The sequence below is a fragment of the Canis lupus genome, chromosome 32, assembly GCF_048164855.1.
Source record: "Canis lupus baileyi chromosome 32, mCanLup2.hap1, whole genome shotgun sequence".
Classification (NCBI taxonomy): Eukaryota; Metazoa; Chordata; class Mammalia; order Carnivora; family Canidae; genus Canis; species Canis lupus.
In genome coordinates this window covers 30,127,005-30,145,998 of record NC_132869.1, presented here as the reverse complement: position 1 = coordinate 30,145,998, position 18,994 = coordinate 30,127,005, and the positions used below count along the sequence as shown (strand labels likewise).

The 18,994-nt window shown below is 32.9% G+C and overlaps 1 protein-coding gene across 5 annotated transcripts in view; it reads left to right on the top strand.

Moving 5' to 3' along the window:
* VPS13C (vacuolar protein sorting 13 homolog C) overlaps positions 1–18,994 on the top strand; it is a 168,828-nt gene that overhangs the window by 52,253 nt on the left and 97,581 nt on the right. For all 5 annotated transcript variants that reach the window (XR_012022719.1, XR_012022721.1, XM_072808964.1 and 2 more), the window contains 12 exons: positions 156–298; positions 1,128–1,320; positions 2,016–2,130; positions 2,813–2,949; positions 3,883–4,006; positions 5,189–5,306; positions 8,376–8,505; positions 9,300–9,378; positions 10,347–10,486; positions 14,282–14,435; positions 16,306–16,385; positions 17,817–17,876. Coding sequence is in view for 3 of the 5 variants with exons in the window: in XM_072808964.1 (XP_072665065.1) it covers positions 156–298; positions 1,128–1,320; positions 2,016–2,130; positions 2,813–2,949; positions 3,883–4,006; positions 5,189–5,306; positions 8,376–8,505; positions 9,300–9,378; positions 10,347–10,486; positions 14,282–14,435; positions 16,306–16,385; positions 17,817–17,876 (1,473 nt within the window). In the remaining 2 variants the exon portion in view is untranslated. The remainder of the gene's footprint in view (positions 1–155; positions 299–1,127; positions 1,321–2,015; positions 2,131–2,812; positions 2,950–3,882; positions 4,007–5,188; positions 5,307–8,375; positions 8,506–9,299; positions 9,379–10,346; positions 10,487–14,281; positions 14,436–16,305; positions 16,386–17,816; positions 17,877–18,994) is intronic.

Genomic DNA, 18,994 nt, shown 5'->3' with positions numbered 1-18,994 from the left:
CTTGTAATTGTGTTATTTGGACAATTTTGTATTTAAGTTTCTGATCTTTTTTGAACATTGTATTTGGATCACTTTATAATACAGCAAATTTAAATAAACTATTAAAGTAATAATTACTTAAACTATAATAATTTTCATTCATTTCGTTTGTCTAGTATGTTGCCCATATAATGACACTGAAGCTAGTAAGCACCTCTGTTACAATAAGAGAAAACCAAAATATTCCAGAAATACTGAAAATTCAGATAATTGGCTTGGGCACTCAAGTATCTCAGCGACCAGGAGCACAAGCACTTAAGTAAGTTTTAAAAAGCTTATAATTTCAATTTTTATTTCTAGTTATGACTTAGCCAAAAAATAGTGTATTTAGCATTAAATGACTGATTAATAATAGTTCTTTAGTTTCTTTTCCTTTTGTGTGTCAGATGGTCTTTTTACTTTTACATTTGTTTTGTTATGAAGCTATATGTGGAGTTCATCATTTATTCTACCCTCTGTTCTTTCCCTCACAAATACTTAATATTGCTACATTTATCAGTTTGATACTATGAAAGCTAGCATAGGAATAATAAATTTGTTTCTAATAAGTTTACCCTGTAGGTGTTAAGAGTGAATAACCAAAAAGTTAATAATGTAATAACTATGTAACATATTAGAGAGCTCATAGCTGAGAAGATGCTGTAAAGTGAAATCCTTGAGGTTAATGCTACACAAGTTCAGTTGCAGAGGAGAACTTGGGCTAGAAGAATTGGGACTTAAGGTAGCTGAGTAGAAAGGACTAGGAGAAAACAGGATAAGGTTGTTTTCAGGTGACATGAGAGATGAATTCCTTAAGTGAAGTGTAGCTTGTATTCATGTAACAGTGATCAGAACTTCTGTAATCTTTGGAAGTTGGCCAGAGTGAGTTTCTCATGTGGATGAGGAGTTAAGAGCCAAAACCAAAACAAAACTCCAGATTGTAGGGTAATTAAATGTCAGGCTGAGAAGTTTAGACTTTACCTCTGGGTAATAGGTATAGTACTGGCTCTCAAAGTAGTTTTTTTTTTTTTTAAAGGAGAATCTGTATTTTAATCCATTATATTACTCAGCATTTTATTTATATTATTTTTTTATTCACCGGATTGTAGGGTGGAAGCAAAATTAGAACATTGGTATATAACAGGTCTGAAACAGGAGGGTATTGTACCATCACTTGTGGCTTCCATTGGTGATACTACCTCATCCTTGCTTAAAATCGAGTTTGAAACCAATCCAGAGAATAGCACTGCTGACCAGACTCTGATTGTTCAGTCTCAGCCTGTGGAGGTCATCTATGATGCTGTAAGTGCAAGGAAAAAGTCCATCTTTATTAAACCCATCGTACACTTCTGACGTATGATTTTCTTCTTTTTCCTCTTTCATACTTTTATTAAATATTGTTCACATGAAAAAAAAACATTAACATTTAGATGTTATTGAAAATGGTAGCTCAGGTTCTGTATCTATGGTTCCATCTTTTATTGTGATGCTCTTAATTCAGTCTAGCCATCAGGATCACTAATCGTTGTATTCCCTTGTAAGTTGGCCCTACTGTGTTGTTGAGATCCATGATTTTTCCAATTTTCCAGTTTAGGAGTTTCACAGTCAGGGTGAGAGGCATTTTATAAAGACTCTAGAGTAATTGTATTCTCTGATTTTTAAAAAATTTAAATTGTAAAATATATTTAACTTACCATCTCGGCATTTAAGTGTATAGTTTAGTAGTAATGTCCATTGCTATATCAACATGACACCTTAGAATGTACTTAAAGTAACCTTAGTGATCTGCACACATTTTTTGCCTCTCTAGTAAGCTTACTTGGGCTATTTTTTTTTTTTTTTTTTTTAAACCAGAGAGAGATATAGTAGGGTAGAGTATCTTTGGAGGTATCTCCTAAGTTTAGAGCCACCGTTGTTTAGAATTAAACTGAAGTTTTAAAATTTATAATATGGAAAGTACTATGTATGGCTTGCTTATATTTTAAATTATTTTACAGAAAACTATCAATGCAGTTGTTGAATTCTTTCAATCAAATAAAGGATTAGATCTTGAGCAAATAACATCAGCTACATTAATGAAGCTGGAAGAAATTAAAGAGAGAACAGCTACAGGTAAAGAATTTATCTGCATGAACAGCAATGAAATTAAAAATTTTGTTGTCTATTTTAATGTAAATAGTGTATTTAAAATAGTGTATGTTGCTCTTTTTTTAATGACATTACATTTAATTAAAATATTTAAATTATTAAATTAAATTACATTGAAATTACATTAAACACATACAAATTGTGTTTTGTGTACATGGGTTACCTGAAGTCAAATATACCTGTCAGACTGAATGAAAAAGGGAATAATACTAGGCACAGATGATTCTGTCTGCCATTACCTTTAAGAACCTGTGCCCCAGAGTGAGCTCGAGATGAAGAGCATCCCTCCATCTCAGTTCTTAAGAAATGGTTCATCATATTGTGTGTGAATCTGATTCTAAAGATACCTGCTTTTGTACAACATGGTCTCCGAACTCAAGCCAGCTTACTTTATATGGTTGCTTAAATAAAGAAATGATGGATTATCTTCTTCTGGATAAAATACTATGTTGGATTTACTGTACAGTATAATGATATGATTGCTTCCCAATGACCATATGCAGTTTCATCTTAGATGCTTAATTTTGAAACTCTAGCTTGTGGGAACTGATGATCCTCCATAATACAAGTGATATTGTATTCTCATTGTTAATAATATAATTACATATATCAATTTGACCATCTAATCTTTTGTTCTTTCTCTTAGGACTTACACATATTATTGAAACTCGAAAAGTCCTTGATTTAAGGATAAATCTGAAACCTTCTTATCTAATACTTCCACAGACAGGTTTCCACCATGAAAAGTCAGATCTTCTCATTTTAGATTTTGGTACATTTCAGGTAGGTGTATACCCATTTCTTCTGCCCGTTTTGCTCAGGTTGGAAGTTAGTTATCTGACACTTTGCTATTTTTTCCCCCAGAGTTTACTTAGACTTAGACTTATTTCTTCTTAGTATTTTGCCAAGCCTAGCTTAGATTTTATATAAATCTTATGGCTATTAAAAAGAACCATGGAAATCCGTAAAATTTTCTGTAATGGTAGATGATTTGATATTGAGGACTGGATTACTGCTGTATTTTTTTAATTGGAGAGAAGTTTTCAAGTACTCCTAAATGTCCAGAGTTTAATTACACAGTGTTATTTGTTAATTTACATATTCTGACAATAGGAAATTATACACATATTAATATATGTTTGTTATACCACTGCCAGCAATTAAATAGTAGAACTCTAAGGTTTTGGGTGTCAAACCCATTAGAAATCCAAGCTTCTGAGAAAAAGTGAAGATTTCAAAAAATAAAGTCCCAAATTCATCCTTGCTTCCTTTGGGAAGAGGGAAAAGGAAGTAGAAATTGGAGCTGAATTCTAATAGCCTGTTTATTCTGGTGATGCAATGGGAAGAAGAAAGAACAAAACCTGCGATTTCAGGGTGAAGGGATTAGAATAGGTAGTAGGGGTGCTGAGCCTGAGTGGAAGTAACTGCTGAGAGCCAGGAAGAGTTGCATGTCTAGACAGGTTATTTGAGGTAGACAGCTGTCTAACCGATCTTCTAATTAGTACAACTATGCTGAGCACCTATTACCCAAGCATATTAAAGAGATATACTGAAATATTATACTCTTAATAAAATATTTGCAAATAATTGTCAGAAAATTAAGCAGAATATGAACTCATTAAGGGCAGTGTTTTCATTTCAGTTTTTAAGAAAACACAACAAAAGTATCAATATATTTTTCCGTTTAGAAAATTGGAGTTTTTTTGTCCATTTTAGCTTAACAGTAAAGATCAAGGTTTGCAGAAGACTAATAATTCATCTTTGGAAGAATTAATGGATAAAGCCTATGACAAGTTTGATGTTGAAATAAAAAGTGTGCAATTACTCTTTGCAAGAGCAGGTAAACTGTTGCTCAATTTTTAGAATCTTGAAATTACGTTGAGTAGCTAAGGTAAATATGTGTGTATATATGCATGTATATCAACCCTGACAATATTTTGAACACATATCTATTGGTCACTTAAAACCAAATTGGAGCCCAATAGTGCAAATCATTGCCACGGTTAGTAATGAGATAAAAATTTCCCCGTTTATCTTTAGATACTTAGCGCTGTTTGAATCTAGGTCTAGTCATTGCCTCTTTTGTTGAGATATGACTATGAAACTGTCTAGAACACAAAAATAGAAGCTGCCCTCAACTTACATTTTTCTCAGTGCTTTTGGGATGTCTCAGTGTTGTCTTCCCTTGTTGCTTCATTTTAAAATATTTTGAGTATATTAGGCTAGTTATTATTTCAGTAGTGTTATGGTCTTCTGCTTTTGTAGATAACTGGCAAGTATGAGTCTTAAAACCCTAAAGGCAGTAAATTATTTTCCAAAAGCTTTGGTGTTTTCTACTGCTTAAGTAAAGCCTAGACATAATCTAGGATGAAGATAAAAGATGTCAAATGGAGTTAGAGTGGACATGTGAAAGAATAAACACTGAAATTCCTTGGCATTAAGAATCCTCAATTTTAGTGCCTGGGTGAATTTTAATTTTTTTCTTTGACGGGAATTGTGTAATTTATTACAGAAAATTATTTTAGTATTCCTACAGGAGTAATAATCAATTCTATGAGAATTATTTAGTAATTAAGTGGGGAAAAATACCCACTTATTATAAACTGTTACTACTACCTAGAAAGCTTTATTTATTTATTTATTTATTTATTTATTTATTTATTTATGATTTTTATTTATTTATTCATGAGAGACAGAGGCAGAGACACAGGCAGAGGCACAGGCAGAGGGAGAAGCAGGCTCCATGCAGGGAGCCTGACATGGGACTTGATCCCGGGTCTCCAGGATCAGGCCCTGGGCTGAGGTGGCGCTAAACTGCTGAGCCACCCGAGCTGCCCAAAAACATTTTAAAATAAGCAGTTACATTATTAACTGTCAATCTTATTTTTAAAAATATAGATCATTTAACTTCTATATTGAAAGAACTAAGCATTAGTATTTATGAATATGTTTGCTCTTTTTTATAAAGTTATAGTAATTTTCCAAGGTAATTAGTTGTTTAATTTAAAATTTTTTTTTTAAGAGGAAAACTGGAAAAGATGTCGATTTCAGCATCCATCAACTATGCATATATTGCAACCCATGGATATTCATGTTGAGTTGGCCAAGGCAATGGTAGAAAAAGACATTAGAATGGCCAGGTAATGTATGAGTTTCTCTTATATTATAAAATTAACAAGTTGAAATTATCTATATTCCTGGATTTTAAGAAAGCAAAACTAGATTTGTGAAGGACAGAAAAAATGATTATCTTATAGCAAAAACACATTTTTAAGAAATTGTTTATTTAAATTATGGTGTATCACCTCTCTTAGAAGTATTTTGACTTTCAGATTGTGTAAAAGTTAGTTATCTGTGTTTTTTAAAATTTTTTTTATCTGTGTTTTTGAATGGATCAAATCCATGATTCAATATCAATAAAATAAAATCTTCAAAAATTAGCAGTGTGAATGGAGCTAGAGAGTATTATGCTAAGCAGAATAAGTCAGAGAAGGACAAATACCATATTATTTTATTCATATGTAGAATTTAAGAAACCAAACATTTGAACATAGAGGAAGAAAAAGGCAAAGCAGAAAAGACTTTTAACTATAGAGAACTGAGATCCTGGAGTGGAGGTGGGTGGGATGTGGGTTAAATGGGTGATGATATTAATAAGGAGGGCACTTGTGATGAGCCCTGAATGTTGTAAGTGATGAATCACTAAATTCTACTCCTGAAACTAATATTACTACACTGTATGTCAACTAGAATTTAAATAAAAACTTGAAACTAAAAAAAAAAAAAAAAATAGAGGCTCTTTTGATTATGAAACCATGTAAAATCTTGAGAATAATTCAAGGGAATGAAAAGTAGAAGCTGAATTTTGAATTTAAGGAGATAATTATGAAACATTTGTGTTGCCTTAGTAGCCTTATTGAAATATTATTGACATTCAGTAAGCTACATCTGTTTAAGCATATAATTTGATAAGTTTTGACATATATATAACCTATGAAACCATCACTACAGTCAAGATAATGAACACATCCATCATCCCTCTTTTTTTTTTTTACAGTTGACCCTTCAGCAATGCAAGGCTTAGAGACACTAGCCCCCATTCTATTCTATTCCCACATCTGCTCACTTGAAAATCCATATATTTTTAATTTCTCCTAAACTTAACTACTAAAAGCCTACCTTCTGGAAGCCTTACAATAATACAAACAGTTGACTAACACATATTTTGTATATAGTTATATATATACTATGTTGTTATATAGTCTGTTTTTACACTAAAGCTAGGGAAAAGGAAATGTTATTAAGAAAATCATTAGGGAGAAAAAATAGTTACAGTACTGCATGGTATTTATTGAAAAAACCACATATAAGTAGACCTATGAAGTTCAAACTCCTATTGTTCAAGGGTCATCATCTTTATAAGGGATATTTGTGCTTTTATTATTTTCGTATCAGAGTATCAGGATAATGTTGGTCTCATGGAGTGATTTTTTTGGAGGAAGTAGTGTAGAATTATTTCTTCTTTATATGTTTGATAGAATTTATTAGTGAAGCCTTCTAGACTTGAGTTTTGTTTTTGAGGGGAGAATTTTTAACTGCAAATTCAATATATTTCATAAAGGGCTATTCAGATTTTTTTCTTTTTTTTCAGATTTTTTTATTAATGTTTGGTAGTTTGTCTTTACAGAAGAAATCTGTCCATCTTAGTTTTATTGTCGTAAGATTGTTTATATATTATTGTATTGCCTTTTTAACACATAGAGAATTTGTAGTGATGCTATATCCCTCTCCTTGCTGATGTTAGTAGTTTGTGCCTTTTCTCTTTTTTTTTTTTTTGTGATTGGCTTATCAGTTTTGTTGATCATCTTCTGAAAGAATTAGCTTTTGGTTTCAATTATTTTCTCTATTGTCCTTCTGTTTTTTATTTCATTAATTTCCACTTATGTTTATTATTTCTTTTTTTCCCCTTCTGCTTCTCTTTGGTTCCTTTTGCTTTACTTTCTTAGTTCTTTAAGGTAGAAGTTGAAAACACTCATTTAAGACCTTTCTTCTTTTCTACTGTAGGCATTTAAGGTTGTAAATTCCTCTTCAAGTACCCCTTTACTGTTCCTTGCACATATTGAAATTCTTAAGTCAGTAAGCGAGGGTATTACTAGGTCTTCCCTCATTTGTTTTGTCTTTCATCTGTCTTTTCTTGACTGATGTCCAATGTCTTTTAAACCGTTGTTTCATGTGTTTTGTTCAACTTTGTAGTTATTTTAGGTGGGAGGGTTCATTAGTCCCTCTATTTGAGATGCTTTTAGTTTTATGTAATGTTTCACAAATAATGAAGAAGCATTTTACATATTTATGGTGCTTTCAACTTACAGAGTACTTTTGTAGAAAGTTCAATATTTTGAGACAGGAACAACCAACTGACCTCTTTGGAACATTAACGGTTTGTGCATTATACAGAAAATCATTCTTTATGTAATGGTTAGGCATCTCTCAACCTGAGCTGTTGACAGCTTAGTTGGGAAGTCAAAGATAAATAATAACTGAAAAGAACTTCATGAGCAGCAAACAGCTGCCACAAAGCTGTTGAGACAGATAAACCTAGGCAGGTATGCTGAGTAGGGAAGCACAGTAGAAGCAGGTGCCGAAGAGTAAGCAACTATTGAAAGCACAGTAGTGATTCAGCAGTGAATGAAACAGATTTCCTCAGGGTGCTTATATTTTAATCAGGAGAAGTAAAATAAGTAAAGTGTGTATATATATATATATATATATATATATATATACACACACACACACACACACACACATATATATATATGATATGTCAGGCACTGTCAAGTATGAGGAAAGGAATTAAGGCAAGGGGATAGGGAGTGATGGAGTGAGTAGACACTAGTAGATACGTGTAATGCAAAATCTTTGATGTCAGGAAATAAAGAATGTATAGTGGTTTTATAAATTAGTCATTGTGTTTGAAAATAGGTTCATAAAATTAGTTAATTTTAAAAGGTTTGGCTTTAAGAGGGATACATTAAATTTATCTGGAAATTTGGCTTATATAGAACCACTCTGACAATGTTGACTATTAGTATTAGTTAGATTTAAACATTTCCAGAGTCACTTTGACTCCACAGTGTAGTCTCTAATCTATCTCCCTTCCATAATAGAAAGAAGCTGGACCTTAAAACCTTACTGTTGAATTGTATTTTTAGATTGAAACTATCTGGAGGACTCCCTTTGGTGCATGTGAGAATTTCTGACCAGAAGATGAAAGATGTGCTATGTTTGATTAACAGTATACCCTTGCCACAGAAATCCCCTGCACAGTCTCCAGAGAGACAGGTAAATGGATATAATAAAAATGTTAAATCTTTTCATTTGTGGATACGGTGAATTTTTTTCATCTTTCTTTGAGCTAATTTATTTTTGAATATTTTTTAGGGCCAGTTTCATTTATATGATACACTTCTGAAGTTTAATGTTGTTGATTTTATACAAAAGTGTATATGCATTGAATAAATAAAGTTTGAAGCCCCTTTTCGTTACTGTTTAGAGTGGTGGCAGGAAGTTAGCTTTAGAGAGCAAAGGAAACAAAAAATACATAAATGAAAGGAAAACATATTTCACAAATATATGAAATGTGTTTAAATAAAGTTAGATACAGAAATCTTTAAAATCTTTCAAAATAAAATAATTTATATGTAGTTTTCTTACACATTAGACTTAGAAGTTGTAGATAGCTTTAATTAGAATTGATCTTTACAACACAAAATAAGTGTTGAATTTCCACTTGGAAATGAAATTTGAGAGAGCCCACTAATGCTGATACCATTTTCTAGGAACCTGTAATACAGACACACAGTATTGTCCTAGATAGCAACTAAATGACACACTATGATTAATATACTTATCTACTAGAGTAGTACCTAGTCTGCTCTTATAAATAGAGGTAGTAGTCTTAATAGTTAGTGAACACTAGCCAACTATTAGTTGATGGCATAATGTGCTTCGTTGGAAGGTTGTGTATTGTGTGTCTTTTCATCTCTCTTCTGTTACTTTTTCAGTATTTTTCTCATTATGTACATTTGATCCTGCTAAATCAGTGTGTTAAGAAAACTTTTTTTATTCTTTGCTAGGTATCCTCAATTCCTGTTATTTCAGATAGGACAAAAGACCTACTTGGTACTTCACTGTTGCTAGATGGAGTAGAATCAGGTAAGGATTGTAAATGTTCTTTATTAAAGCAAGTCTGTATACATTTGAATATAGAGTTAAAATTTTCAGAAAACAAAGGGATTTTGAAAGTGCTAAAGCAATTCACTGGTTTTAGTTCTCTTTTTTTTCTTTAAGATTTTATTTATTCATGAAAGACAGAGAGAGAGAGAGAGAGAAAGAGAGGCAGAGACACAAGCAGAGGGAGAAGCAGGCTCCATGCTGGGAGCCTGATGTGGGACTCCATCCTGGGTCTCCAGAATCACGCCCTGGGCTGAAGGCGGCTCTAAACTGCTGAGCCACCTGGGCTGCCCTGGTTTTAGTTCTAGTTGTGCTACTAACCAACAGTGTCATTTTGAGTCACTTTTTTTTTTTTTTTTGGTTTTATTTAAATTCAAGTTAGTTAACATATAGTATATTACTAATTTCAGGGTAGAATATAGTGATCCATCAGACAGTTATGGTACTAGCACAAAAGCAGACACATAGATCAATGGAACACAATAGAGAACCCAGAAATGGAGTCATTTTAAAATAAGCTACTTTTTCTTTTTTGCCCCAATTTCTACCTGATTTTTTTTTTCCAAGTCTAGCTTAACTGATCTGGTTTAATTTTGAAGTAGATTATAAGCTTCATGAGGACAAGGATCATGTCTGCGCTGTTCACTGTGGTATCCATAATGGCTGGTACAGACTGATAGGTGATGGGTGGTGCCCAACAGTTATTTATATTGGATATTGAATGAGTGAACTGAAGTGAAAAGCAGACTGTTGAAAAAAAAATAGGGTGGTTTGGCCTTTAGATGGGATCATCACATGCCAAGTTGAGTCACTTGTTGGGACTTTGAAGTAACTGTATTCTCATTCTGAATATGAAGATTATATCTAATAAATGAATTTTACTTTTGAGAGATTTGAGTGTTTTATGCAGTTTTCAGTGGACATTCTCTCAAGATGAATGTGTTCTTTAGAGTCTGATGATGAATATTTTGATGCTGAAGATGGAGATACGCAGACTGGCAAAAGTATGAGAGGTTCAGAACTAAAAAAAGTTGCAGAGGCCCCAAATGAGGAGCTCATTAATCTTTTACTAAAGTTTGAAATTAAAGAGGTATGTATTTTTGTTTTGTCCCTAAATAAATAGTTTTCGTCACTATCCTTGTAAACGATCTCATGCTAGATCTCAACATTAAGTATATTAAAAATGATACTCTGTCTTCCCTAGTTCCTAACACACACACACACGGTTCCAAGAAATGAAATGTTTTGTAAAGCTGGTGTGAGAGTGATCTATACCATATCTAATCTATTCTGTAAAAGCCCAAGATACTTCTGTGGGGTTTTGTTTTTTATAGAATACTATACATTATTTTATTTTGTTTTTTTACTTTTAAGCTAAATAATATTGCTCATTGTGATGTTTATAATTCAGAAAAGTATAAACAGCCTAAATTTTCAGCATGTTTTTATATCTATTAAAAGTTATGTAATAAAAGAAAATAGCAACAATGAAAGACATTTACAAAGTATCATTATTCTGGAGAAAAAAGATTATAATATCAAGGACATTATGATTCTATTTAGAAATTACACATGGATTTTTTTTCTTTGATAATACATAATGGACAGTGTTCATCTCTGTGCAGTGGAATTATATTTCTTATTTATGCCTGTTTGCCTTTCCATATACTCTAAATTTTTAATAATAAATATGCTTTGCTTTCATAATAAAACACAAAGGTATAAGATGTTTCTTATTGATTGCTTTATATCCCAGTGTGAGATAATGTCCTAAAATGTAATGTCAGAAATACCAGATTCTTTTTTAAAGATTTTATTTATTTATTCATGAGAGAGACACACACAGAGAGGCAGAGACATAGGCGGAGGGAGAAGCGGGCTCCATGCAGGGAGCCCGATGTGGGACTTGATTCCAGGACCCCAGGATCACGCCCTGAGCCGAAGGCAGGTGCTCAACCTCTGAGCCTCCTAGGTGTCCCAGAAATACCGGATTTTAATTGTGTATATAAATCCCTCTAAGTATTATTGGTATTTGCTTAAAAGAAATATATGTTATTTATCTTTAGCCTTCTTTGACTTCTCTCTTTCTCTCATATGCACATCTGAATATCAGAAAATCCCTTGATTCTTACTTCAGAATACATTCAAATGAGTGCTCTTCTCTTCTACTGCACTGTCCACGTCACCGTCTTGTCTAGGGTAGTGTAGTATCCTCATAATTGTCTGCTTCTGTAAGGTATTCTCATCTCAACATGGTAACCAGAATGATCCTTTTTTTTTTTCTTTTTAAGAGAGAGCCTATAAGTAGGGGTGAGAGAAAGTTGGGAAGGGGCAGAGGGAGTGGGAGAGAGAGAACGAAGCCTGACATAGGGCTTGATCTCATGACCATGAGGTCATGACCTTGAAACAAAATCAAGAGTTGAACACTTAACTGATTGAGCCACCAGGGTGCCCTCAGAATAATCCTTTTAAAGTGAAAGTCAGATCGTGTCATTTCTCTGCTCACAACTGTCCTCTGGCCTCCATCTTGATTATAGAGTAGATGGCTGAGTCCTTCCCATGGCCTGTCAGGCCTTACATGGCATGCAGCTCACCCCATGTGACTTCTTTAAGATTCATCTTCAGTTCTCTTCTGCCTTGCTCACTCTGCTCCAGTCATGTATAATTCATCCCTTCAATAAATATTCATCAAGTGTCATCATGGAATGCATTGTTTTGAATATTGCAGTTATAGCAGTGAGCACAAAGTTCTTGCATTGAGGAGCTTACACTTGCCTTTTGTTCTTCCTTGTATATACCAAAGCACATTCTTTGTGTTTGCTGGGTTTGTTTTGTTTTGTTTTGTTTGTTTTTGCCTGAACACTTTTTTTCTGCATGACTTGATACTTCTGTTAGATATTTGCTCAAGTACCATCTTATTGGAAAGGCCTGACCACCCAATACAAGATAACAATCTTCACTTTACCCACTTTTCCTAGAATATATGCTCCATTAAGAAAAGGACCTTGTCTGTCCTTGACAGTTTGGTGTTCCTATTGACTGTCATGGTCTTATACATGGTAGATGATGCCCAATAAATATTTTTTTGAATATTGCATGAATAAACTAAAGTGATAAATAATGATAAACAATCAGAATCATCTAAGAAAAATATAGTACTATTTTTCCCAACTTCTTTGCCCTTTTGAAGTTTTAAATGTTGCTATAGTGAAATATATTAAATTTTTATTTATATCTTAGTGTACGTTTAGAAAATTCTCCTCCACTACAAAAATACCCACAATTTGGGATCCCTGGGTGGCTCAGTAGTTTAATGTCTGCCTTCAGCCCAGGGCGTAATCCTGGAGTCCCAGGATCGATTTCCACGTCGGGCTCCCTGCATGGAGCCTGCTTCTCCCTCTGCCTATGTCTCTTCCTCTCTCTCTCTGTGTCTCTCATGAATAAATAAATAAAATCTTTAAAAAAAATACCCACAATTTAATATTTTATGATTTCATTCCTTTCACTTAAATCATTGATTTTCTGAAAAATAACTTTTGTATAACAACTCTGCACTGAATATCTTATTATACCGTCTTATTTCTATTTTTCAGATAACATGCCTAGTTTGTCTTAAGAATCTATCACTGCCAATAATGTCATTTTTGCTTTTTTTTTCAGTATTTACATTGTTCAGGCTATTATTGCTGTCTAACAGGTTATCTCAGTACATGATAGCTCAAAACAACTGTTTTATTTTGCTCGGAGTATTATGGGTTAGGAATTGTGGAAGGGCCCAGCTTAGCAATTTTTTAAAAAATATTTTTATTTATTTATTATTTGAGAGAGAGAGAGAGAGAGAGTACACAAGGGGTGTGGGAGCAGGGGAGAGGGAGAAGCTTATTCCCTGCTGAGCAGGGAAGCCTGACATGGGGCTTGATCACAGGACCCTGATATAATGACTTGAGCTGAAAACAGATGCATAACTGACTGAGCCACCCAGGCGCCCCTCAGCTTAGTAATTTTTGTGTATAGTCTTGCATGTGGTGGCAGTCAGATTTACTAGAGCTACAGTAACCTGAAGTCTCAGAGGGTCTCAGAAGTATCTCCCTCATGAGGCTAGCACTTATACTGGCCATTGGGTGGGAGCTTAGTTTGGACTATTTGAAATACCTACTCCTGGCCTCCTGAACATGACAGTCTCTGGGTAGTTGAACTCTTTACATGACAGCTAGCTTCCCCTCAGTGTGCATTCCTAGGAAGTTTAATGGACCTTTTTTTATCATTGGAAGTTATAGTGTTGCTTTCTCTGCAGTCTATTGATTGAAGTAGTCACAAGCCTGTTGAAATTTAAAGATTGTAAGACAAAGGTCTCCATTTCTTGATGAAGTATCAAAGAACTTCCATGTTTTAAAAATTGCCACATAAATGTTTTGTTGATTGACTGAATATCCTGGCTTTCATATCCAGAATAAATTTAAGTGGTACTGTAATAGTGGATAGCCTGTCTTACTTTTTACTTTAATGGGAATGCTTTTTTAAAAATCAACAAACATGATTTACATGTGATGATAGGTTTAAACAAGATAGGTTTAAACATTAAAACATGATAGGTTTAAGGGAAAATATATTGAGTAAGGATCCATACTTTTCTATTTCTACTAAATTAAAAAAAGTAAAATGATAATTGATGTAAAATTATATGATTTTTATATAGATGTAGTTGTATTCTGAATAATAGAATATAAGGTTGTAATTTCCAGTGATAGTAAATAACTTTATGGGAGTAAGGAAGTATGAGAAAGTTTTGTCATTATCATGATGATATATGTATAAAGAAAAATTTTGTTTTTAAGCATGGTTGAAAAATTTATCAAGGTTTTATTGTCTCTCCTGATTCTTTTAGGTGGTTTTGGAATTTACCAAACAACAGAAAGAAGAAGATACAATTCTAGTGTTTAATGTTACTCATTTAGGAACAGAGGCTACAGTGAGAACATTTGATATAACTGTGGTATCTTATTTAAAGAAAATCAGCTTAGATTATCATGAAATTCAAGGTAATAGTCATAAAAATAGAAACAGTGGTTAATAAATATCCTATCACTGAGTATCTGAAACCTGTGTATATAATAATATGTATAATAATAGCTAGCACTGTTCTAAGAATTTTATAAATAACTTATTTAACCCTTATGATAATGTTATTATCTCCAATTTACATATGAAGAAACTAAGGTATAAATTGATTATATAATTTAACTAAGGTCACACTGCCGGTTAGTGGCTAAACCATAATTAAAACCCTGGAATTCTGGCCTTGGGTTTGTATTCTTAACTACTATGATCTACTGTCTCAGTCCATATAAGTCTCCTTAATATAGACAATGTTGTTCCTATTTTACAAAGAAAGATTAAATAAGGAGAGATTAAGTGGTTTATTCAAGACAGTGGCATCTTATGAATGCTAAAATGTAGAATTTATCTCTGATTTTATAATATTAAAGTCCTTGTTCAAGACTATTGAATTGTATTTATATATCAGAAGCAGTACCAGGTTATAAAAATTAGAATGGGGGATAAAATTCATTATTTTAGAAGCTCTTATACTTTATTTATTTCTGTGTGCATCTTATATGCTCATTGGGTATTTGAGGAATGATGGGATGGGCGAATCTATAGTAATTACGTAATATTTGCCTAATATTTTAGTCAAATCTAAAGTCCTATTTTTGCTATTTTTTTAACAGTAGAAACTAAAACACATCTCGGTTTAGAAGAAAAATGTTTGTCTCATTCATTTGGGGAATATAAATAATAGTGAAAGGGAAAATAAGGGAAGGGAGAAGAAATGGGTGGGAAATATCAGAAAGGGAGACAGAACGTAAAGACTGCTAACTCTGGGAAACGAACTAGGGGTGGTAGAAGGGGAGGAGGGCGGGGGGTGGGAGTGAATGGGTGACGGGCACTGGGTGTTATTCTGTATGTTAGTAAATTGAACACCAATAAAAAAAAAAAATAGAAGAAAAATGTTTTATATGTTAGTTTCTGTAAGCACTGTGTTTGGATGGAGTTTACATTACTGTCTTGAAGGAAAAATGTAAAAAAAATTGCTAGCTGTTTTTCCCTTTAGGGAAGGTTATGACCTTGAAGGTAAAGTGAAAATTCTGAGATTTCTCAGGAGCAGGAGTTATAGAATTGCAAATAATAAAAGATGGATAAAATGGTACGTAGATCACTTCTCCATCTGCAGCTTTTTGAGGCAGTTCCTTGCTAAGACATAGAGGACATATAGTAGTATACTTACAGTTTTTAAATTAAAAGAAATTTTGCAACTCCTCACCCTTAGAAAAATACAATTTTCTAATAAGCATGTTCTCTTAGCCTAAACAAAGGAAAATTATTTAAATTTCTTTAATATGAATTAAATATTTGTTCTTAGAATTTTATAGCTCAGTAAGATATTACATATTTTTGTAGTTCAGTTTTGTTACATAGTTGAGAAAGCTGAGGTTGAATATTTCCTAGTAAGGATAGAGATGAACTAGAATTCATTTTTCTTAATTCTTAAATTTAATTCTTAATTCTTAACTTAAACTTAATTCTTAATCTTTCTACTGCCATACAAATGCACATATGTCCTTAAAAATATCTAGAGAGGTGTTTATTAGTTTTGAACACAGATATAAAATCAAAAGAAAATAAATATGCATGTTTTTAAGTAAGTTGAATGCTAAACCTAAGGTCAGTATTTAGATTGGTTTATTTATTCACCATTGGTGACCTTAGTATTAAATAACCACGAAATATGTGTGGATAGTTTTCTAAAGTTTAATTAACAACATTTTTTAGAAATAAAAAGACATAGAAAATTCCAGTCTTAAAAAAGAGCAGTTTATTTGAGACACTTTTTCTTTTTCTTTAATCTAGGATCCAGAAAGAAGCCCCTTCACTTGATTAGCTCTTCTGATAAACCTGGGTTAGATCTCTTAAAAGTAGAATATGTTAAGGTAAGGGCCATAAAATATTTACATATTTATCATATACTCTTAACTGTCCTTTGGAAGAAAAAAAGAGGGAAGAAAAAAAGATGACAGCAGATTACTAAATGCTCTAGATGTTTGTCATAGGTTTTAATCATAGGGATATCCACTGTTTCTCCTTCCATTTCTGTGTTACACTTTCTCTTTCACTTAAGTACAAGACAAGGACCATTAAAAAGCCACCAACTCTTTGTCTCCAAAGATGGAACCTTGAGATGAAGTAGGATGCACTCTTACCTTTTGGAGCATATTCACCTGCGTACATTCATTGTACATGTTGGTGACATTTGGCTAAATATCCTTCATCAAAAGAGATAAAGTCAAATTTGATTGGGTTCAGAAGAGAACTGCCAGGATTGGGAAGGGACTCAAAAAGATCACATGAGAAACGCTGAAGGAAGTAATGATATTTAGCTTCATTCAAGATTAGTTGATTTGTTTAATCATTCAACTATTTATTGAATATCTTTTTAGGTTTTGTTAGGCACTTGGGATACAGGGATGAATAACATTCCCTATATTCAAGGAAATTATGGACTTGTGGGAAGATAAGTAGATAATAATTAAAATATAATTTGATTCTCTCACAAAGAAAAGCATAAAGTTTTATTGCAGTAAAGAGGCAGAGTGGGGCACCTGGGTAGCTCAGTCCATTAGGTGTCCATTAGCCTTCAGCTTGGGCCACAATCTCTGGGTCCTGGGATAGAGCTCCAAGTCAGGCTCCTGGCTTGGTGGGGAGTCTACTCCTCTTTCTCCCTCTGCCCTTCCCCCCAACTCATGCTCGCTTTCTCTCTCTCTCCCTCTCTCTCTCTCTCTCTCAAATAAATAAGTAGAATCTTAAAAAAAAAAAAAGGGCAGCAGAGAAACTGGCCTATTCAGGAGGCTTCTCACAAGAGGTAAAACTGAATTTACTGTGGATATTCCCAAGAGACAGAACTTGAACCAATAGATACTTATGTTGGGAGATAGGTTTTTGACTTAGTATGAAGACCTAATTAAATCAATATTCTCTAAAGATCAAATTTGTAAATAAATGAAGATTCTTTACTGGAGAGAGCCTAACATAGACTTTCTAAAGATATAAAGGGATTCAAGGATTAGGTGATGGATGGGCTAGATGACCTTTAAGCCTTCTAGCCTTCAGAGTTTATAATTCTGGTCTCTAGCTAGTGTCCTAGAAGTAAATGCTGCCATAGTCTTACATATTTGAAGAGGAGAACAAATTTGCACAATTGTAATAAATAATTTGAATGTAACTTCAAAACAATGACAATAAAATTAATTATATAATATACATAAAATAACAGTTCTGAATATAAAAAATAAAGATCATAAATAAGTGATTTGTTTACTTTGGTTTTAAATCCTTCTTTAGAACTCTTGTTCCCTTTTTTTTAGGCTGATAAGAATGGACCTAGTTTTCAAACTACTTTTGAAAAAACTGAACAAACACTTAAGGTAAGAAATTTTGTTAAAAGAATATATCTTATTTGAAAATAACTTACTGTGCAAAGGTCCAGTATTCTTTTAGAAATAATGACTGGGTAATTTGATGAAATAACCAATAAAAGTTATAAATTAATCTCATAGATACCTACCATGCTCTATATTTATCATTGAGTATTAATAGAGCTGGTGTTTTAACTTTCTGTGGCACATCTTGATTATTTCTTATAAAGGGAATGCTATACATGATGGGACTTTGATTTACAAAGAAACAAGAGGATTTTAATCAAACTACACCCTGCTGTTTAAGGGAGGACCAAGAAAGTACATGAAATACAAGGAGAGATATTGAGTACTTCTGGAGCCACACTAACATAGTCACATAGATGGAGAGGGGATAAAAAGTAGTTGTGGATTACATTAAAAAGAAAATCAGAGATAGGAATTTTAGGTTACACTTTTGAGAGCTGGGAAAGTCTGTTGAATATTGTGAGCCTTTTTATAACTTTTTTATATCCACTTAGTGCTTTGAGGCAATAAAAGCAAAATTCTTTTATATAAGCAAAGTTTTTTTTTTTAAATTTTCATTTGCTATTAGAAAACCACATATTCCTGAAAGCAATTTTTGTTGTTGTCTAGCTTTCTGGAGTCCTAGTTTTAAAAAATTAACTTTTTTTCTAAAATATATATTATCTATTTAAATGATAGGACCTTTATTGTGGTTTTAGAAGATCATTTAGTAACTGAGAACTCACTTATAATTTTACTCCTTATATTTAAATTTCATGAATATCACATTTGAAATCATTTCTTGACCTAGTATCAACACATGGTGATTTTGGAGCTTCATGATCTAACTTACATGTTATGTAATCGTAATAAAGAGTCCATTGAAGATCTAAAAACATGATGAATATTGAGATGGCCATGACAAGCATATTATAGGCTCCATGATAATTATGCTGCGAAATGGAGTAATTAGGTTACTTTAATATTTGTAGGAACTCTCAGTGTGTTTAAGTGTGATTTACTCTCCATATATATATTAAGGGGTCTGGGCTATGAAACTTGATCTTCTCTCTCTTTCTTCCAAGCTATAGAAGCTATGATGTAAGCCTAGCTAGAAGTCG